The sequence below is a fragment of the Microplitis demolitor genome, chromosome 2 (assembly GCF_026212275.2).
Source record: "Microplitis demolitor isolate Queensland-Clemson2020A chromosome 2, iyMicDemo2.1a, whole genome shotgun sequence".
Classification (NCBI taxonomy): domain Eukaryota; kingdom Metazoa; phylum Arthropoda; class Insecta; order Hymenoptera; family Braconidae; genus Microplitis; species Microplitis demolitor.
Window position 1 is genome coordinate 7,739,016 of NC_068546.1, and position 25,296 is coordinate 7,764,311.

At 33.1% G+C, this 25,296-nt stretch overlaps 1 protein-coding gene across 5 annotated transcripts in view; it reads right to left on the reverse strand.

Annotated features, from left to right (window-relative positions):
* The window catches only part of LOC103578535 (arrestin domain-containing protein 2), an 84,858-nt gene that overhangs the window by 50,753 nt on the left and 8,809 nt on the right, over positions 1 to 25,296 (reverse strand). For 3 of the 5 annotated variants that reach the window (XR_008403303.1, XM_053736838.1, XM_008559666.3), the window contains exon 2: positions 19,605 to 19,729. Coding sequence is in view for 4 of the 5 variants with exons in the window: in XM_053736838.1 (XP_053592813.1) it covers positions 19,605 to 19,729 (125 nt within the window). In the remaining variant the exon portion in view is untranslated. Of the gene's footprint in view, positions 1 to 19,604; positions 19,730 to 23,182; positions 23,737 to 25,296 lie in introns of all 5 variants that reach the window. The other 2 variants (XM_053736837.1, XM_053736836.1) reach the window with 2 other exon arrangements.

The window sequence follows — 25,296 nt, forward strand, 5'->3', positions numbered from 1 at the left end:
GTGTTGTCCAAGAAGAGCGACCAAGTGGTGGGGAAGTTGGCTCCAAGGTTTGTCGGTCCATTGGTGGTTGATAAGGTGGTCACACCTGTGATTGTTGAATTGAAAACTCTTGATGGTAAATCGGTGGGTCGTAGTCATGTAAAATTTCTGAAGTTGTTCAAGCGGGCTGAGAATGTGTCGCAAGCGGTCGAAAGTACAAGCTCTGTGGCGTCCATGAACTCTGTGGTGTTGATCGCATGAGAATTTTACTGACCTGTGTCATTCGGCGTAGCTATTGTTCTATTACTATTCTTGCTTCTGTTTGGGCTACTCTTTGCTATCTACCAGTATCGCTTATGGGTAACTTAGGTCGAAAGAGCCTGGGTGGGTATTGAAATTGGGTTTGTTTCAGCAATGGCAGTCCTCCGTGAAGTCATCCAGAGGAACTACACCATCCCGGGAACCGCGGAATGGAAGGCAGAGGTGGAGACTATTTTCCTCCAGCAGCTGACCACGTGGAAGCGTCAATGGGCTACCCGAGATGCACCCGCTGGTTGTGCGCGCTGCCACTCATGGGCACATGCCGCGCGCAGTTGCACTAACCCGCCAGCAGAATTAAAACCATTCTGTGACGAGTGCGTGTGGTTTATTGATACCGACGAGTGTTATGGTCCCCATGGGCGGGCTCGTTTGGCAGTGAGGGACAGGTGTATGCTGTGCTGCTGCGAGAGGATGGTGGAGCGACGTTGTCGTAAGTGCCACCGCACGGTAACTGAGCAGCTGTGGGAATTGCCACGTCTACCCAAGTTTACTTGGGTCCCATTGGTGATCCAAAAATACCAGCTCAGCGAGTGGGACGAGCGTGAACAAGAGCTTTCCGGAGCGGTGCCAGTCGTGGTAGGGCCAGCACAAGCTGTACCCCTGGTGGTTTAAGAAGCGGAGCTTCTTTGAATATTTATTTTTTAGTTATGTTCCTTTTCTTGTGGCTAAGTAGCCGGCGTTTATTGTTTCAAATATTATTTCAACACGCCATTTAATATATCAGATGTTCAGGGTTCAGTGGTTTTCAAAAGTTTGAGTTGTGTTAATTGTAAACCAGTAGTAAAAGACGGCCCATTTTCATAACCACGCATCATTTCATTTATCAATGACCTTTCCTATACCTAGATTTTAGCAAGAGGAGGTAAGTGGGATATTACATTGATAAACACGCCAATGGATGTAGAGACTGCTGTTGTCTCGGCCAAAGGTCTTGCATAGGGCTAAGACCGGCCTGGTGGGGAGGTGTCACGATATTTTGATATCGCGGCAGTCTCACATCAGGTCGGTGAGCAACAGATGGCAGCACACGCTGCTCACACGTCTCTACACTTATTAATTTTATGATTATTTTGGTTTATGTTTGACATTGTATTTTATTATTGTATTGCTTGTGCTTAATTAATTCTTTAGGGGAAAACTGCACTGAAATCAGCAAAAATTACTGATTAGGCTGAGTTATAAGTATAATTTATGGGACTGGGAGGTAATTATTCATTTTATTTATATGCTTGTAATTATTGTGGTTGGTCGGCGCATGCGCGGCGACGCAACAGTTGTCAGCAACAAATTTATTATACTATAAATGAAATTTATAAGTATTTTGTATACATTATTAATTGGTTTGGCAATTTAAATTATTGTTAACTAGTACGGTACAAAGTAATTGGGCATTTGACGTCGGGAACTGGCAATGTTACACAATTGACATCGGGTACGTTGTCGTTGGTAGTATTTGGGAACAACATGCGACGGAGATAGTTCTCCTGTGGGTTAAAATGAGATACAAATATACAAGATGGCCGGCCGAGGTGCCGGCATGAAATTCACGTGCTGCCATGGTCAGACGTGGATAAACTATTGTTCGAGCAGGGTGTGTGCCTGTTGCTATTTGTTGTATTGCGCCACTTGAGTTGTGCTTGCTGAATATTTATATTAATTAATTTTGGGCTAGTAGTGCCAAGTTTGCGCCGATATTTGTGGAGGAGTATTTATCACATATTGTTTTAATTGACGTGATCTCATCAACGATTTGTAAGTACCTTTGAGTTAGTTCATTGGCGTGTAACGTTGCATTCCCGCGTTGGTGGCCATTTGCAATCGCGTGAATATCACTTAGTTGATGAGATATTATTGTTAGTAGTAGTAGATTCTGATTACAAGCATATGAATAAAATTAGTACTAATCGAGTCCAGTGGATGATGGAATTGTAATCACAATTATTTATTATTATTTAAATAACGAATATTTATTGTGAAGAAATTTTGTTGTGTTACTATTATTACTTTATGTCACGTGATTACCATCATATGCGACTGGGCTGCGATAGTTTGATATATGTATATATGTATACATTACACAGCGCTGAGGATTAATGTTTTTTTTGTGAGTTATAAATTTTTAGTATGGTGATTATTATTTATGAATGATTATTGATAAAATTTATGAAATATTACTAATCTGAGTTAAGAAATATTAGTACTTTGCGTATCGATTACTAATAATTTGAGTTAGAAATTATTAGTATCTGAGTATTATTTACAAATTATCATTGATTTGATTTGAATTATTAATTATTATTCAGCGGAGTATTGCTTAAAATTAATTATTATTTGGCGTATTATTTATTTCTGAACTGACTTATTAATTATTATTTATTTGAGTATTGGTTAAGAAGTATTATTAATTTGCGGATTAATTAGCATTAATTTGAGGTATTAATTATTGTTAAGTTGAATCATCATTATAGCTTTTTTTGAGTTGAGTTATCGAGTGATTATTCTATTATTTGCGTTAGTAATTATTTTATGATCTTGGTCTATTTTCATGTGCGAGTGAAATATTAAGTAGTATCAGGATTTTATTTTACAATACATTTATTGTTTAGGAATTATTATTATTGTTTGAATTAATTTTATATGCGCATACGATTATTATTATTTTGTAAGTGATTTATTTTTTTTTGAACCTTATTTATGTGAGTATGCGTCATATATTGAGCTGATTATTTTAATTAATCAGTGGACAATTAAAACAAATGGTCATCAACCCGGTATTTATTTAATTTTATTATTTTAATTACTGCTATCTTTCTTGCTATCCTTTTTCCTAAATCTGAAATCGCTATCCTGTCATTTTATTTTATTTTCATTTTCATTTTCTCCGTTGTGTTATTTCGAGTTAATTTTGTTCGTGGGGCACACGAACTGGCGCCCAACTAGGTTTTCTAACCCAGCCTGAGCAGAGCAGCCAGTCCAGGGAGGTTCAAGGCATCTCCAGGTTGGATATTTGGTTCTGGGTTTCTTTTATTTTCAGTTTTCGACCAACGGAGAGCCATAACGGCTATTGAGCGCCAACTACACTCCGCCGTGGGACGCACGAAATAGAAGAGAACGTTATAAACTTGATGTTAATTTTTGTAAAAAAAAATTTTAGGATTTTTGAGATTTTACCAGTCTATTCGGGGGCTGTTCGAATCCGTCACTGCCACCAATTTTAATTATATAATAAGTTGTTACGTCTTGGTCGATGTTTTGGCGCTGGCGTGGTTGAGCGGTCGATTTGAATTGGACGTAATGAGAACTTACATATAATTATAAATAATTATTTGATAGGGGTTGAACAGCCACCATTCGGTGGTTGAAATAAACTGGTTATTATTTTATATCTCAATCCGATTTATTCAATTGTAAAAGAATAATTTCAATAATGTGAAAATATACAATTGAATCAATTTATAAATTGTTAAAGTTCGTCTAACAATAACTTCGAAAGGGTGAGAAAGAAGTTGAGTGTTTAGTATTGAGCCTGGCTGCTCTCGATGATTCTATATTTCAGACTGATTTCTATAGATCGAGAAAAACTAGAGTAAGTCTCTTATCAATACGAGGTGCTTGGGCATCAGGCCCGCGCATCGTTCGATATAGAGGGGTGGATCGTGATAAGCAATATTCTCGAATGATCCATTCTCCGTTCTCACGCTTTCTCCGTTTTTGTTATTAACAAATGAGTCACTTATCTATGAACAAAAGTTATCTTAGAACAAAATAGATGTTTGTACAGCTGCACGTCTCGAGGATTTACTCGAGGCGTCAGCGCTTCTTTGTACATAACAAATATTAAGAGAAAAATAACTTTATCAATATGTTTCAAATATTCTAAATAATATCATATTATTTTATGTTCTATTATTTTATATTATTATGTTATGCTATATTATTATATTATATTATATCCTATAATATAGAGTAACTTATTAATTATGCAACTTGCTAAATTATCAATATACATCTTAATTAATTAGTTAGGTCTCAGATCGGTCTCTTAATAATTAGTATTTAAAAATAGTCAGAGACATCTGATGAGCAGGCTGGGACGTAACACATATACGTTAGTTTTACTAGTTTGTTAAAGAAAATGTTCTAAAATATCGATTTTATAATTTATTGTTATAGTTTACCGAATATTATTTGATTATTGTTTAGCTCTAGTAATTAATTAATTTATTTATAATGTATTGACACGCATCATTTGGATGCCAATTTACCTTCCGCTAAGATGAACTTATTTTAACTTCCCGCTAAGAAAATTATTAATTTTCAAAAATTCGGGAAGTTATTAGTTTCACCCCGATTTTCGAAAATCGAATTTTCATCAGATGTCGATCTTTTGAGGTCCTAGGAAGCTATTTTGACTATTTTCAGAAGGACGTCCGAGTGTCTGTATATATCTATATGTGTGTGTGTGTCGCATGGAAAAGCTATATATTGTTAAAAGTATATAAAAAAATATGTGGTGAATATGTGATAAATATATAGCGGCAAAAATATCTATACTGAAAAATATACGTTTCTTTACACATTTTGGATTAAATATTTATAATAATATATTTACCCATATATAATGTTTTGTATTTTCCTATATATATTATCTCAAATAATACTCAATATATTCTTGTCATCTATGGATAGTATATATATAATTTATAAGTATAATATAATAAACTTGATATATACTTCCATATATTTTGACCAATATAATTAGTGGTATATGGTCTCTAGATAATTGATTAAATATTAATGAATTTATATGTTTATATATATGGTCCGCGGTATATTGGAATTACATTTTTCCAATATATTAAAACTTATATTTTTCGCAATACATTAAATATTTTATTTTTTCAATACACTTTTGCACACCTCAAGCGTGAAACCGCTGAGGGTGCTTTATGATTGCTCTAAATTTTTTGACTCATTCACTGACATTAACTTATCTCTAGACTTTTTCGATTACACTAAAATCGGTCAAATTTTATACTAACACAAAGACAATTTATAAAAAAATAATTTTGAACCAATACTAAGTCGATTAATTATTCCATTAATTAAATATAAATTATTTTAATCCCAGTGACACGAGTTGTCAATTGTCGTGCATGAAACTTATTAAACCAAATAACTTTCGAAAGGAACAATTAATCGGTCTAAATTTTTTTTATTATCTTTGTATTTTTTATCACAAGAACCCTATCGAAAATTGCTGTTTAAATACTTTTGATTATTTGTAATTAATTAACAACGTAAAACTGATTATTCGCGAAAAGTTTAGCGGTCATTTTTATTTTTACTATTGTTATTATTACAAAAGTAAATATTTTTTTCTTTTTTTCTCCCCATCAACTAGTGGTAGCAGCACTAGCGTAAAACAGTAGGTTTGAAAAAAAAGAGCGACATCTACAACAAAAATGCGGGATATTTAGAAAAAATTAAAAAAAAAAAATTAAACTGGAATCAAGAAATAAAAAAATCAAATTAATGATTCAAAAGTTGAATAAAAATTTGTAATAAAAAAAAAAAAAATAAAATTAATGATTAAAAATAAAATGAGCGATTGAAGTGTGCAATTTTGAATTTTCCAACGTTTTTCAATTTCTACACAATTCCACAAAAAAAAGTCAAGTTCATTATTTTTTTTTTCTTTTCATTGACCTTACACTTACTGAATAACTAACGCAATAACCTAAGAAAAGTAAAAAAAGTGATATATATTTTACAATATACTGGAAAACATATATATAAAATACTATATGTTAATTAATATACTACTTTCAATATAATATATCAATATAAAAAAAATATATGTAAAACATACATAAAAAAGTCATATATTGATAAATATAATGGTAATATATTCTAGCAATATATTTTTATTCAATATATCATATATTAATATGGAAAAAATATTAATATTATTTCATATATTATACAATATATCACATTATAATATTCATATATTTGATCATATATGTTTTCACATATAAAGCTTTTTCATGCGGGGTGTGTGTGTGTGTGTCCTCGCCGTTTTGGTGCCACAGTGGGAACTCGGAAAAAACTCGACAGGAACTCGGTGTTTCGAGGGAGTTTCGCGGTAGAAATGTGGTGTTTCGTGTGCAAAAATGCAATTACGACACGGAGTTTTTTCCGCGTTTTTGAAGAGTTTTGCCAATTTTCTCTTGAAGTTTTGTTGGTATTTTCTTGGCGTTTCGTCGGTGTTATCGCGGATTTTTCTTAGTGTTTTATTGGAGTTATTTGGGTGTTTCCTTGTAGTTTAGTCGGAGATTCCACATATTCTAGCGCTTTTAGCGCCACCGTAAAAATTCGAAAAAAACTCGAGTGAAACTGGCTGTAAAGTGGAAGTTTTGACGGTGTTTCCATGGCAGTAACGCGGTATTTTTGTATACAGTTACGACACGGAGTTTTTGCGGAGTTTTGTTGGTGTTTTTACTAACTTTCGTTGGTTTTCTCTCAGAGTTTTATTGGTGTTCTCTTGGAGTTTCGTCGGTAATATCACGCAGTTTTCTTGGTATTTTGTGGGAGTTTTTAATGTGTTTTTTTGTAGTTTAGTCAGAGTTTTTACAGATTCTCGCGCTTTTAGCGCCATCGTCAGAATTCGGAAAAAACTCGATTGAAACTGAGTGCAGCAAGGGAGTTTTGGTGGCATTTTTATGGTAGACTTACAGTATTTTTGTGTACAGTTACGACACGGAGTTTTGTCGGTGTTCTTGCTGAGTTTCGTGGGTGTTCTTTTGAAGTTTTATCGGTGTTTTCGCGGAGTCATGTTTGGGCCTGCTCGGAATTTCTATGGTAGTTTTTTTGGTTTTTGTGGAGTATATTGAGGGTTTTTTCGTCGTTTTGGAAGTAATAACTTGGCGTTTGTGTGGCACACTCATGGCATTTTGAAATAAAAAGCTTGAACATTTACACTATCGGTGGTGTGAACGTTCTAATCTACACAGTCTAAAAGTTAACACTGTGCGTCGTGTGACTTTCACACCGGCAGTGTTGAAAATTTTAACACCAAATCATTCACTCCACACCGTGGACTTCAAATTTTTTACATGGTTTTGACGTCAGTAACAATTGTAAAATGGTAATTATGATTATAAAATCAAACTAATACGTTGATAAATTTACTAAATTAACGTAAATATATAGTAGAGATTAATATTAATAAATTAAATAAATTATTGTCATTTAATTTAAAAAATTCATATAAATTTATTTAAGAAATTATATTTAATAAATTAATATAATCAAATTACAAATTTAAATTCAATTGATTACTTTGATTATAAAATTAACAATTTTTATTAAAAGTAATGAAACACTTCAAACCATTTGAATAGTTTAAAATTTTAATGACAGTTACTATTCACTTATAGCTACAATTTAATATTATCACTTATTAATTATCATCATTAATTAATTCACATTATAAAATAAACAATTCATAATAAATGCACTATTTAATCGCCCACAATCGAATTTCCACGATAGTATCGAGTCTTTTAAACATTTTAAAATATTAACTTTCACAGAATTGTTACTTATCGAACTACTTTTCGATCACGATAATAAACTATTTATTACACCACTAATTTAGCATAGTAATAAATTATAGATAAACGAATTCATATAAAATTATTTTTATTATTTAGTTATTATTATGGTTAATTACACAACACGTTACTTAGCAAATTTTTATCATGAATTTGAGGTTATTTAGTGTATTATGTAAATGTAAATATATACCTTGACACAGACAGTACATAGGCGTATGCAATGTTTAATCAGGGTATCACTTCTAAGTCATCGATTATTCTGTAGTCGAATGAATTATTTAAGATAAACCAATATGATCAATAATTTAATTAAAAAAAAGATTTACTTATAATTACAGAGATATGCATTTTATAATGAGTACTTTATTCTTATTTAAAATAAATTTTTCAATTCAAAAACAAAATATCATTTACTCTATAACAGGGGTACTGCTACTCTGGTCGTCGTTAAAAAGGGCGCCACTGGAAGGATTAAACGGTCTTTCAAAACAGGGTCTTAAAATCAGGGTCGTTGTAAAATTTCAAGTAAGAGAGAGGAGAGGAAGGATAACTTATAAATAAATTAAACTTAATTAATATACAAATTTTTCTTTATTAAAATTTACCAACTCATAAACCTTATAATTTTAATAATTCTTATAAACCCTTGATCTTATAACCTTCTAACTTTTTATACCTTAATAAACCTTATATATTTTACCTTATAATATTTACCAATTACCTTTGGCGACTCAACACTTAAGACTAAATAGCCACTACCTTGGCATCGCACACACACACGCTCACTCGAGTCCCCTGGACTTTGGTACACACGCACTCAGCATCAAAATGGCCGTTCCCGCCACGGTTTTCAATAATTTAATTAATTAAAAGTTTTAGAATTAATGATTATTAATTAATTAATTTTAAATTTTCCTTTTTTCAAGAACTAAACATCAATTAGTAAATTTAGCAACGATCCGAAATTATCATACCAGGTATTTTGAGTTTTGGTCAGTAAAAAAATCTCATCACCGTTTTCGATACTCGCTTCACTTAAGTTCCGCCATCTTTTTTTCGGCTTGGTTGAAATTATATATTTTATTTCCAGTGAATTATTGATCACTTCAATTTTTCTTTAACATTCACTTCGACCGGTAGCTTTGACCGCGAGACTGAATTTTAATTAAATTTCGAGTTTTATTTTTCTTATTTACTAATTTACTTAATAATTATTATGGCTAGACTTATGACTAGACTCGAGACGACTTCCTGCCTATGTATTTTACAACCTGCCTGGAAGCTTCTAGAATCGCGGGTTCTGGCATATGTATATAACAACCTGCCTGGAAACCGCTATCGCGAATTGTTGGGACCGGACAATTAAGTTATGCGCGAGAACAACCCGACGTACAACTACGTATTTACTTCATTATCCCGGCTTCTTGCCTGAAATAATTTAAATAAATACCTTGGCAAGATTCTCCAATCCCTCGAATATTCTTTCGTCGGGGTCCGTCTCGTCTCTGTTGTTGTCTGTCACCCTCCGTTAGCGTCTCGCTCTCACTCTGTCCAATCTCCCGTCTCCTTCACCTGCTTTTTCGACGGAATTAAAAATTGAATAAAAAGAGATACCGGCTAATCGCCTGGTACTTACGCAATTAATTTAGAAGTTTTATCGCTAGGTTCCACAAAGAAAACCCAGTCTCAATTTAATAATTACCTTTGGTTTGATTGGCGTCTTGGGGTCTTCCGTCGTTGCAAGGCACTGTACTTGACCGCTCCGGCTGAACTGTTCTTTTTTTGACTTGCCGCCCCGTACTTGACTCTTCGTTTCCTTCACTCGGACGTCCGGGAAAATTAACCCCGCCTACTTAATGCTAAGTGGGACTGACATCGAGCTCATCCAAGCTCCACTTCCGGTGACAAGTCGCTCTGTCTACCCCGGATAACCCTGAGGCAGTTAATCGATTCATCGACCGCGTGTATAATAGGCGGTCACTTGGATCATCCGGGTGATTCAAATTTCGGGGTTACAACTTTGAAACAACGTTTTTCATAATCAAATTCTAGTATGCATTACATTATATACTTAATACTGTTGGAAAGCCGCGAATTTATCAAAAAAATTCCGAGAATATATCGACACTACACCCTCAAAACTCCGTAAAAACTCCAACAAAACTCCGTGTCAAAGCCGTAAAAACTTTGACGATACACCGACGAAACTATGTGAAAACCTTAACAAAACTCCGGAGAAACACCGACAAAACTCTGAGTGTCAAAGCCGCTAAAACTCCGAAGATACACCGACGAAACTGCGCGAAAACCCTAATGAAACTCCGGAGAATCACCGACAAAACTCCAAGAAAACATCGACGAAAGTCTAAAAAAACACAGTGAAAACTCCGGGCAAACACCGACCAAACTCGAAGAGAACACGAGAGAAACCTTGTCTCGTAATTACACAAGCAACGCCGCCCTTCTACCATTAAAACACCGTCGTAACTCCGTCGATACACTGTGGAAACACTGTAAAGGAGAACACCGTAGAAACTCTGTGTTTTCACCATGTTTCTACGATGTTGTCAATACCGCTAGGGTGTATGGATGTAAACGCTTAATATCTTTTTAATGAACTGACCGATTAAAATGTTTGAGGTGGCAATCAAAAGAGTTTGTTAGCCGTCAACTTTTCTAAAAATTTCAACTCAATCGATCAAATAGACTCTAAAGATATGGACGAAAAACAAAAAAAAAAAATCCGGGCGTCGGTTGGCCCTGTGGGCCAGCCCCAAAACTTCCCGCTGTTTTTGAGCTCTTCGAGCTCAAAAATCTTATTGCATGCAATTGTTTTTTTTATGAGCTTTTCAAACTCTGACAAATTACGCTTTATGCTAAAGTTTAAAAGTTTTAGAATCGAAAATCATTAATGAATAAGCGGTTTTTAAATTTTAATTTCCGATTATGTTCACTATACTAAATGTAATGAGGCAGAAATCAATGTCAGTGATCGAAATCAAGATTTGAATGAGTTTTAGCTTAGGTCAGAGCAATAATATATAAAATATCCAAAAAATTATTAAAAACTGTGTTTTTTCGATTTTTTCGTTGATAATATGGTTTAAACTAAAGAACGAGTTTGATGGCATTACATGATGATCAAAAGAGACTATAAAGAAGGAAAGTTTGTAAGATTTTAGACACATTTTAGTACAGTACATTTTGATTTATCTGGAAAAAATAACATAGAATGTCATTTTTTTAACTTTTCAACGCTGATATCTTTTGAACTTATTAGCCAATTTTGACGTTTGAGGCGGTATTCGACGCGTTTTATTGAGTTCTAAAGCTGATTGGATTTTGGCGTCAATCGTTCAATTCCTTTTTGAGAAATCGATAAAAAACTAAAAAAACAATTTTTTTTTTTCGTAATTCGCCAATATTTTCAAGTCTACCTAATGAAATGATCTGAAATTTTCAGGAAAGTTGATGGCCAACAAGCTCTTTCGATTGCCGCCTTAAAAATCCAAATCGATCCATTAGTTAAAAAGTTATAGACCATTCACACACACACTCACACACACACACACACACACGCGGACAGCCTTCTGAAAATAGAATAGCTTCCTAGGACCTCAAATCGTCGACACTTGATGAAAACTCGATTTTCGAAAATCGGGGTGAAAACAATAACTTCCCGAAATTTTTAAAATCATCGATTTTCTACGCGGGAAGTTAAAAAAATTTGTTTTTCAGTTTTTTTCAAATTTTTCAGAAATGGCTCGATCGATCAATTCCAAAATCCAAACAGCACAAGAATTCAATGAAACGCGTCGATTGCCGCATCAACCATATTAATCAGTTTATTCGTTGGAGAGGGATCGATCGAGAAAGTAATGGTGAAAAACGGTTTTCTTCGATTATCTTCGACGTGATTTACCCGATCAATTCCAAAATTTGATCAGCTCTAGAACTCAATAAAACGTGTTGATTGCCGCATTAACCATCTCAATCCGTTAATTCGTTCGTATGATATCTTGGGAGAAAGAAACGCTAAAAAACCGTTTTTTTCAGAAAACAATGGCATACAATAGTATTTTCGAGCTCTTCGAGCTCGAAAATGTATCCACGACAATGTTTTCGAGCTCAAGGAGCTCGAAAACAGCAAGAAGTTTTAGGGCTGGTCCGCACGGTCAAACGATAGACAGATTTTTTTTTGTAGATTTCGTATTTTGTTATGGAGTAAAATTATTCGTATTATGTTACAGTATTTTTTAGTAGATTTCATAGAATAATAACTATTCGTCCTCTTAATGGAATTTTTGGAAAATTTTGCTACCTCTCAACTCAGCTCGACGAGCTGAGTCAGAAAATACATTTGGTTCAGAAGTTTATACAGGTATTTATATATATATTAGACTGCTTTTTTTGGGACTATTTTTTTTTCACTCCCATCCCGAAATTTTGTTGGAAATACCCCTAAAAAAATTCCCTGAGAGTTTGAGTCCTTCATATTACTATTAAGTACTTTCCCAGAGCAGGTGAAGATTTCCCATTTAAAATACACGTAAACTTGGATTTTTATTTTTTAAACTTCTGTAATTGCGCGGCATTTTATGATGTCATTTTGTCCAAAATCGGGATTTTCTCAGAATTAAGTGCTCTACAAAAGTGCCAATTGTCGCGAAGTCATAACTCATACGGGTGGGGTAGTACGGACCGCAAAACCGAATTTTTTATAGAATTCTTGTTTTTTCTCTCATTATCTCATAAACAACAAAACCTACAGATAATATGTGAATAACAATTTTATAAACAATTTAATTTCCTACAAAAATGGTCCTTAGCACTAAATCACTAAGATTGATATTTTCTGAGATATGAATTATTGAAATTTACGTAACATTGAATTCCCATAAAATGTCAAATCAAATCTTAAAAAATATCTATTTTTTATTTGTCTAATATCTCAGGAAATATCAGTCTGAGTGATTCGGTGCTAAGAATCTTTTTTGTAGAAAATTAGATTTTGTATAAAATTGTCTTCTACATTTTTTCTGTAGGTCTTGTTGTTTATGAGATAATGAGAGAAAAAACAAGAATTCTATGAAAAGATTCGGTTTAGCGATCCGTACTACCCCACTCGTATGAGTTACGACTTCGCGACAATGGTCACTTTTGTAGAGTATTTAATTCTAAGAAAATCCCGACATTGGGCGATTTTTTCATTACCAGAGATCTACCGGAATGAAGTCCGAGTACACGTACTAATTAGCAACCCTGTTCAAAATATTTAAAGTTGGGCGCCAGGTGATTTTACAATCATCAATTAACAATTGTCGAAATGTCGGCTCAGGGTGACAGATGGGGGAATGGTCAGGCACTTAAGATTACGATAAATGATTGATCAGAATGAACAAAAATAATTAGTCGTATATTGAACAAACAAAAATGCCGAAAGAAATCAAAGAAAACAAAATCATTAAAACTTGTTTTTTGCGGTTGAAAATTTTTTTTTGAAAAATTTTTTGAAAATTTTTCGTTTTTTCTCGTTTTCCTTCACGTTTACTGAGTAACTAACGCAGAAATGAAAGAACAGAATAATAAAATTATTTTTTAATTTTGAGTATGATTACACAATTAAAAGAACAAAACTTTTTCTTTTAATTGTTTAGCAAAACTTTAATCGATCACCCCCAAAAAACGGTTCAGTAGATCAATTTGAAAACTTACAGGGTTATTAGGGGTACGTTAAGCTAAAAAAGTCCCTGGCAACAGTAGTCTTTTCATCGATATTTATAGAGTAGCGGTTGATTTACTAAAAAACCAAAAAAGTCATTTTTTTGTACTTACTTCTAATGGATGTTAAAAATAAAAAAATTGTTTTTTTTTTTTTTTTTTTTTTTTTTTTTTTTTTTTTTTTTCGGAAAACGATGAAGAGCTCTTGTATGGAATTTATTCAAGTTTTTAACACCGCCCTCAATTTCTCACAAAGTTACAGCCTTCCAAAAATCACTAAAAAACTTATAAAATTTTTCTGTTCCTTCAATTTTTTGCGTTAGTGTATTAGGGTGCTCCATTTGAAACGAACATTTTTTTTTTTTTAGCAGTCACAAGAAAATTTTGTTATTTATGTTGAGAGAAAAATTCTCTGAAAATTTCAGCTCTTAATTTTAACTTTAAGTATTTCCTCTCGAGCATCAAACTTTTCTCATTTAGAAAGCATGTAAATCGAATAACTTTTTTTTAAAATTATTATAACTTAACCCGGATTGAGCTATCGTTTTGAAACCAGTTTTTCTTTGTAGCGTAATTGTTGCTTTTTAAATTTATATAAAACGGCTTTGGTCTAACTCGATCCATGTCGATTGTATCAGCTCCAAAAGTTAATTTTTTACTTTTTTGATTTATTTTTGATAATAGTGAATAAACGGCTCATCTTACCAAAAATATATATAGAACCAATCTTGTAGAAAATTTTGTCCTCTACTAAATTGCTAATAATATTTATATCGCTATAGTGCACTGTTAATGAGATACATGCACTTCACATTTTACAGTAAAAAAAATTGTAAGCTTACTATTGTACTAATCTTTTTTATTGTAAAATGTTAAAATGCATATATCTCATGAACAGTGCACTTTAGCATTATAAGTGTCATAACCAATTTTGTAAAGGACATAATTTTCTAAAAGATTGGTTCTATGCATATTTTTGGTAAGATGAGCCGTTTCTCATATAGGAAGCTCCAGAGTTGAACGACGGGGCCATGCCTGGGACATTATTGGGAAGCCCATCTTGGCAAACCTATACTGTCCCATGCCCGGGCCATAACTGGGTAATTAGTCTTGGCCATTTCAATGATTACCCAGGCTTAGGCCAAGACTTAATAACCTAGCTTGGGCCAACCCTAGAGTCACTCTAACTTGGGCCAAGTTTGCGTAACCTAACCTCGGCCGTTGGATGGTAACCCTAACATGGGCCAAGACTGGTAAACCTAGCCTTGGCTAAGCCTAGAGTCACCCTAACTTTGGCCAAGTTCGTGTAACCTAACCTCGGCCATTGGATGGTAACCCTAACATGGGCCAAGATTGAATAACCTAGCTTTGGCCGTTGGATGGTAACTCTAACATAGGCCAAAACTGGAGAACCTAGCCTTGGCCGAGCCTAGAGTCACCCTAACTTGGACCAAGTTTGTGTAACCTAACCATGGCCGTTGAATGGTACCCCTAACATGGACCAAGACTGAATGACCTAGCCTCAGCCGTTGAGTGGTAAACCTAACACGGGCTTAGACTGAATAACTCATACAGGAGCTACCAGAGTCGAACAAAGGGGCCCTCCTTGGCTCAGCACTGGTGAACCTAGATTTGGCACGTCTATATTGGCCCATGCATGGGTCAAGAAAGGTTACTCAATCCTAGCCATTCCAATCATTACCCGAGTCTGGGCCAGGACTGAGTTCCACTATTTTGGCCATTCTGTGGTGACCCAGGCTTGGGCTAAGGTAGCATCATCCAAGTTCGGGTATACCTATAGTTACCCATCCTTTGGCCAGAACTGGCTAATCTAAGTTTTTTATTAATTATTCAATCAACTTATTACTATGGTTTTTAAATTAATAATTATTTAGTTTTGAATTAAAATAAGTTTCAATGAATAAATATTTAAACATTTCAATTAAAGTACTTTACAACTAATAATTAATACATTTTTTAGTTCGTTATTATTTGCAATCAACAACTGTAATTTTATAATTTTACTTATAAAAATTAATTTAACTAAAAAATAACTCATGAATTTTTATGATAAATGTTATTTTTAACAATGGTGGTAGAGTAAGATAATTAAGCTGGGTTCTTGATAAATAATCAATTAAATTTAATAGATTTTATTTTAAAAAATTATGTAATTATAATATAAATAGTACGAAATTATTTTTTTTTTCTTAATCGAAAATATTAATTAAATTATTCTTTATATTTCATAAAACCGAGTGGTTGTAGTAAAATGAATAAGTAGAACATATAAAAGTTTCAATTCAATATTAGTAGGTTCGTCCAGTTGCCAGCGTTCAAACTCAGCAATCAGAAGGACGGCAGTTCACGCCCAGAGCCCAGCAGAATTTTCACCGAGTTTTTTTCACGTCATTTACTTCACTTAAATAGTTTAAACGCTAATGATCACAAGCTCTAGTACTTTAATAATAATGAAATTTTTTTTTAATTAAATTATTTGTTTTTTCGATGCATGGGCCAGGTCTGGCAAACAAGCATGGGTCGGAGCTGGCAACCAGGCTTGGCACCCTGTTATCATTCCAAACTTCTACCAAGGCTGGAACAAGGCTGTCTTACAACCTTGGCCCAGAGTTCAACATAGTTGAATCAGGCCTGAGCTAAGCCTGGGCCCATCGTACTTTCCTGTCTGGATTTATTCATTATTAACAAAAATAAATGAAAGAAGTAAAAAATTAACTTTTGAAGCTGATACAATCAACATGGATTGAGTTAGACCAAAACCATTATATATACAATTAAAAAGCAACAATTACGCTACAAATATAAATTGGGTTCAAAACGATAGCTCAAAACCGGGTTAAGTTATAGTAATTTAAAAGAAAAGTTATTCGATTTACATGCTTTTTAAATGGGAAAACTTTGATGCTCGAGAGGAAATATTTAAAATTGAAATTAAGAGCTGAAATTTTCAGAGAATATTTCTCTCAACATGTAAACAAAATTTTCTTATGTCCGCTAAAGAAAATGTTCGTTTCAAATGGAGCACTCTAATATATATATATATATATATATATATATATATATATATATATATAAATATATGTCGGAAATGTACAATAGCTGGGTTTTTCCAAGGGATGTTGGAAAATCCCAAGTATATTTAGTTTATTACTAGCAATAAAAACTTAGTATTACAATTTTATGATTTAATCCCTTTCGGTAAATTTTGTCAAAATTATTTTAAGTCTTTTATGACAACAGACTTAGGCTCGAAAGATCACATCTGTGCATCTAACGTAGCCACGATCGGAGGATAGCAATACCGGAGGATAGGACTGAAGTAACTACAAAATAACGTACCCAGAGGGCCCTCAGAATAATTACCTGAAGGGGCCACTTATTAAAAATAGTTTTTGGAGACAGTTCTCTCGGAGCACTTATCGCAAACTAGCGCATAAATAACCGTAGAATATTATTCTGATATTACATATTAATTATATCATTCGTTTAGTGTTTGAATATCATAAATACCGTTAATAATGAAATAATCATATTGTCAAATAGTTAAGTGTAGTTAATAATTGATATTGTGCATTATTGTTAATCGATTGTTGTTAAGGTCGATTTGATCTAGTTGTAAGCTGTGTGTATTATTTGTATAAACTTTAATATCCATTTGTTATTAATAAAATAAAAGATGTCTAGTGATAAAAATAATGGTGATGCCTTGCAAGAACCCAATGTTGTTCCGACATATATATATATTATAACGACAAAAATCAATTATCCAAGCACACGTTAATACGCCAAGATTTTTGCGCTACAAACTTCGTTCTCTATCTTCAGCCTCCAGTCTCAATGCTAACAGGGCGCCAGGTAATTTTTATCACTGGAATCACCAAACCAGTAAATCTTAAGAATTAGATAAATTTTTGATCTGTGGAACTATCTCAAAACCACGCATAAATAAAGACACTAAAACTAAAACGAAAATGCTCAAAACTTATAAGCAAAAACAAAAACAGAGACTGGAAAACTAAAAACAGAGTTACGGTATGCCATGGTGTCGCTCAGTGTGTAGGTTTATGGAAAGAGGGAGTGGTCCGGGTTACATCATTCCAAATTCATGTAGATCATCAGTGAATTTGCAATTTTTATTAAACAACAAATAATCTAACATCTCCATTTAACAATTAACAAAATACTGTAGCTTCGTACAAACAATTCTTCTTTATAACAAAATACTGAATCTAGTAATAATGAAGTTAATCTTAACAAAAAGGTAAATTGACACCTAAAGGATATGTACCGATACATTAAAAATAAATTAATTAATTATTAGAGCTAAGTAACAATCAACTAATATTCAGTAACTTAGAACAATAAATTATAAAACCGATATTCTAGAACATTCTCTTTAACAAACTAGCAAAACTAACGTACATGGGTCTAATATTGACGTCAATTAGACGACAATTGGTTTAATAATTAAACTTATTTCTTATAATTACTTTATAAAATAACATTAACAATAAATCGTGAACATGACTTTAAACTGTAACAATATTCTCATAATTCTCTCAGTTCTTAAATATTTTCTTTAATCAAAACAGCATAATATCTCAAGACTCTGACTCGAACTCATTTAGGTATTGATAAATATAGTAATTATTTCATACCTGATTACTGATGAATAAAATATCGAATAACGTCTCACACTGTTTTAAATAATACTTCTGTAACAATAATCTTAATCTGTAGCCTTCCGCAATGCCATGAACTGTAACGCCATTTGTGGACACGTCTGCTCGCTTCGAGCGACCAGAGCTGAATGCTCACGTCCTTTTTTCTCAATAATCAAAATCCAAAACTAAATCTTATCATTATCTATAACTGACCTCTATATTTTAAATCCATAAATCAATTTCCAAACTCTACTATATCGGTAACTGGAGGCTTATGCCTCACCAAACATACTCACTAAACCTGACTTTGAGTATGGATATCCTTGGTAGTTGCTCTCCTGGAACAGACCAGCTGGGATCGTAAAACTTAAAACTAAGTGACTTATGACTTCCTCAGCGGTACAAGTGGGGATGACTTGCCCTCTGAGGCCTGTCAGACGAAAACAATTAAAAATGACCAAACGGCTTCCACAACAGCAACGGTCACAAAATTACTGTTGAGGCCTGCCAAACCAAAACTCAAAAACTGATCCCAATCTGCATCCATCAGATTCCTTATATACTGGAGCGCTAGCATTTCAGCTAGACCTCTGCAATCTACCAAGAAGTCTCATAGGGATAGAACCAGGTTCTATCATCAGATGATACCGGGTGACTAATTCAAGTCCCGCTCCACGGTAACACTGACTTCTCCACATACTCAAAATTCCCAAACTGTAAACTAAAACTCAAACTTTATCATTATCTCAAACTTTAAATCTTAAACCATATTCCATATTCAATTTCCATAATTCTGATTCTAAATCTTTACTATAATTTTTCTTAACAAAACCCATAACTGTAGCTAAACGTTACTTCATATTTAATTCTTAAACTATAGCTTAAATCAAAAACCTGTATCAAAATCGTTAATACCTGTATGCTAAATTCTAAGTCTTGAATTACCATGCTCGTAAATACAGAAAAATCAGTTGGTGTTTGTGACGTTCACTTTGATTTGACCCCCATACGAAAAATAACTTCATAATATATAGATATATGTATATATATATATATACATATAAAAATCGTATGTCAAAGAAAAGAGGTATAGTGACACAGAAAGTAACAAAGTACATTTGAAGCATATCTGGTCTAAGTCTTACTTGCGTATATCACAAGGTTCCGGGCACTGGTTTAGCTACAAAAATACACTTAATGTTTTGAACAATAACTTGTGTTGATGATCATTACACGAAGCGATACTCTTAATGTATAAAACAAGTTTAAATGTTACCTGGTTCACCTAAAAGCCTCATACGGAAATCAATGTAATTTTCTTTATCGTATACACGCTCAGCTCGTTGACTTCTCACTCGAACAACACCTTCACCAATCACATGAAAATGCAGTCCTGAAACACTGACAAAAATATTTTTTATACTCTATGAACCAATAGATCTTTAGGTAAGAGTTTGGGAACATGTCTCATAGTATATTAAGGAACAAAAAATAAAATAAAATGATTTTAGACGTGAAAGTGACCAGTCAAAGCGACTGCGCAACGTTAGATCTCATCGTGAAGTAAATACACTAGTCACAATAATTAACGGATATTTAAAAAATTCCAAATTTTTAAGGGATTTTCAACATGCTGTAACTCGGAGGAAAATGGTTGAACTGTAAAACCAAAAAAAGCAAATTCTAGCTTCAAGTGTCTTGTTTTCAGATTTGGACTTGAAAAATTATCATGCACGATTTCATCTTTTTTTGATCGCTGATTAAAGCAAAAAATCTATCTTGACTTTGAGAATTAATAACTCAGGGCATATTATTCGTACAAGGAATGGAAGAAGAGTTTTGAAAACTGCGAAACATTCTCTATAAGAGACAATGGGTAGTTTTTAATGAAAAAAATATCTTCGAAGCGGCAATTTTGATTAAAAAAAGTAAAAATTTGTATATTTAAGGGTATTCGGCTAATTTGAAATAACTTTGAATATAATTGGTGAATGAAGGACATCGTCGGTAGTTTTCTAATTTCGAAGTATTCCAAAAAGACTCTGAAAATCGAGCTGGTTCTCCTGCCTCTGGGTTTAGAGGAATAAAACCCAAATTTCAACCTGAATACAAATATTTTGTTTAGAAAGCCTTAAGGGAAGAGTGCTTAATAGCTGTTCCACTTTTCCGTGCTCAGAGCACTAAATAGCAGTTCGGGCTCCTTCATCACGCATTCATATTACCCTTTATGCCTCGAGACTGACGAAGGAGACGGCCAGGACGTGCAGTACAGCTTGTTCGCGTGATTCAAGGTGTTATCGTGGACCTAACTAAAAGTCGTCTGAGAATTAGATCCAAGGGATTCTTATCCATGAGCGGTCGTCAGCGATTCGATTGAGTCGTCGTCATATATTATTAAGCTTCCGAGCTCGTGAGTTGTTGGGCCTTTGAGCTCATGTGTTGTTACGCCTTTGAGCTCGGGTATTGTTAAGCCGTCAGCTCTGGCGGTTTGATTCATCAATTAGAATTGCTTGTCCTTACGGAGGAAACGAGCCTTCAAAGCTCGACCTGTTCAGAGGAGGTTACCATAATGATAGGAATTGCTCCCATACTTATGATAACTTTTCCCAGAAAGTATGGGTCTATATCCCATAATTCTAAGTCATCATAACCATAACGGTATGGGATGATATTTTATAAACGTACTAGAAACAGTTACCATAATTTTCTCTCCGTGTAGTCTATGAATTATGTATATACTGCCTATAGATGACAAAAATATAATGAGCATTATACGAGACAAAATACATGGAAAAATATAAAAATTACATGAAAATAAATGTCATTACAAATATATAATCCGATAGACGTAAAAAACACATATTTATAAATACAGATATTTTTGCCGTCAAATATTTATCATTTACTCACCACATATTTGTTTATGTATTTTTAACAATATGTACAGCTTTTTTAAGCGAGAATTGATTGTTTAAAATTAAACAACAATATTCTTTCAGTAAATTCTAAAAAATTTATCATCTTTTTTTAACTTCCTGCTCAGAAAATTGTAAATTTTCAAAACTCGGGAAGTTATTGTTTTCGACCCGATTTTCGAAAATCGAGTTTTCATCAGATGTCGACGTTTTGAGGTCCTAGGAAACTATTCTAACTACTTTCAGAATGATGTCCGAGTGTGTGCATGTATGTTTATAAGCTCTTTGTAACTTTTTAACTAATGAATCGCTTTCGATGGTTGAGGCGGCAATCGAAAGAACTTGATGGCCATCAATCTTTTGAAAATTTCAGGTCATTTGATCACGTAGACACAAAAATATTTGCGATTTACGAAAAAAAATAAATTTTTTTTTTAGTTTTTTTAGTGATTTATCAGAAACGACTTGAACGATCGACTTCAAAATCTATTCAGCTCTAGAATTTGATAAAATACGTTAATTGCCTCCTCAACCCTCAAAATGGGCTCATTCGTTCGCGAGATATCCTTGGAGATCGAAATGCTGAAAAACGGGTTTTTCCTGATATCTTCGAAACGGCTAAACTGATCGATTTCAAATTTTAATCAGCTCTAGAATTCAACGAAATGTGCCGATTGCTTCCTCAAACGTCAGAATCGGTTAATTAGCTCAAAAGATATCAACGTTGAAAAGTTAAAAAAATAACATTTTATGTTATTTTTTCCGGATAAATCATAATATAATGTAATAAAATGTATCTGAAATCATACCAACTCTTCCTTTTTATGGTCTCTTTCGATCATCATATAATGCAATCTAACTTATTTTTTAGTTTGTCATATTATCAACAAAAAAATTGTCAAAACGCAGTTGCATGCCTTGAGTGCGAAGCGCTGAGGCTATGCTCTATACTCGCCTGAAAATGAAAATCTCGATTTCGTCATATTAAATTGTTTCTAAATTTATAAATACACTTAAATAATACAAAAAAAAATATATTGTTATAAAGAAAAATGATTAAACAACAGATTTTATACATTTTCACGTCAACTTATTACGATTTTTCTATAAATTTTCTGTTTTTTGTGACTTATAGCGTAAAATTACTCAAGAGTCATGGGCTAGTAAACACTATAACTTCCGAAAAAATACAATTTTTCAACTTAATTTTTTTTTTAATATCTTTGTATAGTTGATGCCATGACCCCTTTTGAAAATGGCATCTAAATATTGTATGGTTTAATTATAATTAATATTTTTAGATAGGCATCACACGACAATTTCTACCCTTTGGGCAGCCATATTACTTATTTTTTTAAATATACATTTATTTCAAGAGTGAACATAGCCAAGATTATTTTTTGTATTTTTTGTTTACTTGTCGATTTCTATGTATCGATTATTTTTCGATAGTATCGATAGATGGCACGGAATATACCTATACTAAAGTACACATATTAGCAGCTGGTGTTTCTTAGGTAAAATGGCGGGCTATTTAAAAACTTATAATCTAATTGTTTTGAATTTACAGTCGATACAAAAAAAAATATGTTAAAATTCAAAATAATATAACGGTTTTCAATGAAAAATTGTTGTATGTGTAATAAACTTTTAACTCACTTGGGTATCATTCACATAAATGCTTGTTATGTCCGCCGCTTAAATTTGAATTGATTATCCGGGATTTCTCCCTTTGGTAGCGATAGAAAAATTTAGACGAGCGATTTGGAGGTTGCGGACAACATTAAAGAATACGAGGAAGAGGTATCTTCCTATAATTTATTATTTATAGTGGATCTTTTACTTCGAAGTAAGAACCCAAACGTCTCCGAAGAGACTGGTGATATTGTGTTGAACCAGTTATCTTATGAAAGAATAGAATTTCAAATCTTTCACCTACCTTTCGATGTTTCTTTCTTTCTAGTCACGGCAGGTTAGATCCCTCCAGAACGTTGCAGCTCACTCAGCTTCCTCCTGTAGGATTTGGTTGGATGGGCGCGGCTGGGGTTGTAGGATGTAAACTTATGTGCTACTCTCGAATGAAACTCGGAAGGCTGAACTTATGGTTTTTGTGCTTTTTATTTCTGATTTAGTTACAATACACTTGTACACTGAATCCTTTACACTAATTTTTAACAATTGATATTTTTAAGATTATTGATTATCCCCGGAAATTTATAAGATTTCTATTTTATATTTAATGCGTCCTTTTTACACACCCGAGAGGTGATTTTATGCGCAAAATAACTCAGACCGAGATGGAATCGCAAATATACGTGATATGCGTCACTATTTCAATCGGACCGGAAGTTTCTATTAATCTGTGAGGATTTTTAATAGATAAAGAAGTCGATTATTGCTTTTTTAACGCCTAAGCGGAATCCTGCAATAATTGACTGCTAAAAGATGTCAATTTAGAATGCCTTATTGATTATTCAACGCCAAAGCGGATTCCTGCAACAAGGTTTAAATAGAAAAATATTAAAGATCCTCTTATTGACTTTTCGACGCCTGGGGCGGAATCCTGCAATAAGAGTGCACGAAAGTTCGGCGTTCGAATATTCGCGGACTGTAAGTTAGAAGAACCGACTAGCCCAGAGCTATAGGTGCTCAGGCTTTTTATAAACTTTGTTTTGGTGACTGATGGGGAATGTGTAATGATTGTCATTGGTGGAAAGTGACGACAGTTTATTAATTGTTCGTTAAACTTATTGCAGTTATCCTCCCACTATTCTTTTGTCGCATAAAAAGGTGGGCAAAGCTGACGCTGCGTTTTCGCGCGCTTTTGAAAAGAAGAGCTCTGTAATAATTATTTTAACTAATTACTGAAATAAAAAAAAAATTAATTGGACATAACATGCTCAAGACATGTACTTTTGGATTTTCCAAACTTTTTTTAATATTTTTCTCGAATATTTCATTTTTTATTGTTTCTGACATGAGTTAAAACTTATTTAAATCTTGATTGTGATCCCTGATATTGATTTCTGCCTTAATACGCTTATTTAATTGAACATAATCAGGAATTAAATTTTAAAAATCGCTCCTTCATTGATGATTTTAGATTCTTAAACTTTCAAACTTCAGCATAAAACGTAACTTGTAAGAGCTTGAAAAGATCATAAAAAAAAAATTGCATGTAATAGCATTTTAGAGCTCGAAGAGCTCGATAATATATCCACACTAATGTTTTCGAGCTCAAGGAGCTTGAAAACAACGGGAAGTTTTGGGACTGGCCCGCAGGGCCAACTGCCGCCCAGATTTTTTTAAATACTTTATATCGTTGTTGGGATATTTTAAATAACAAAAAAAAAAGAGAAAATGAGAACAGTTATGAAAAAGTTCGAGCATCTTTATTTTTTTAAGGATTTTCCTATTATACAATTATCAACATCAGCAAGTTTTAAAACATGTAGGAGTGTTTATAGAATCAAGCTTTAGTAATAATAATAAAAATTAAAAAATATCTTAGGGTAAGCAATTGAATTAACCACGTAATTTAAAGCATATTCAATGAATTTAGCAATGCAACTATAGCATTCACGTTGAAACTGTAGGGTGCTGGTATTAAAGTAAAGTGAAAAAAAAAAGAAAAACATTACATGAACTAGTGTACCGCACATTGAAAAATTAAATAGTTCTAAGGCTTTTTCGGTAATATTATCCGAAAACAATGATAAATTTTTGACTTAATAAAAATCAATCAATTCCTAGTAAAAAAATGATCCCTTGCGGTATTAAAAATAATCTAGAAACACTCTGAAAATGTTTTGGTCATCAAAAATCATCGAAATTTGAATTTTTTATTTCAAATTTTTTTTTTTTCTGGTGGCATTAATAGTTTATATTTGTGAAATCATAACTACGCTGAAAATTTAAGCCCAAAATTTGAATTTTTATACCTCGCTCAAGAATTTTGAATGTTTCCGAGTGCTAACTTTTGAACGTTTTCGAGCGACCCTTGAATATTGAAATAAAGCTTCTCGATTTTTTCACCATCAATTCGCATCACAA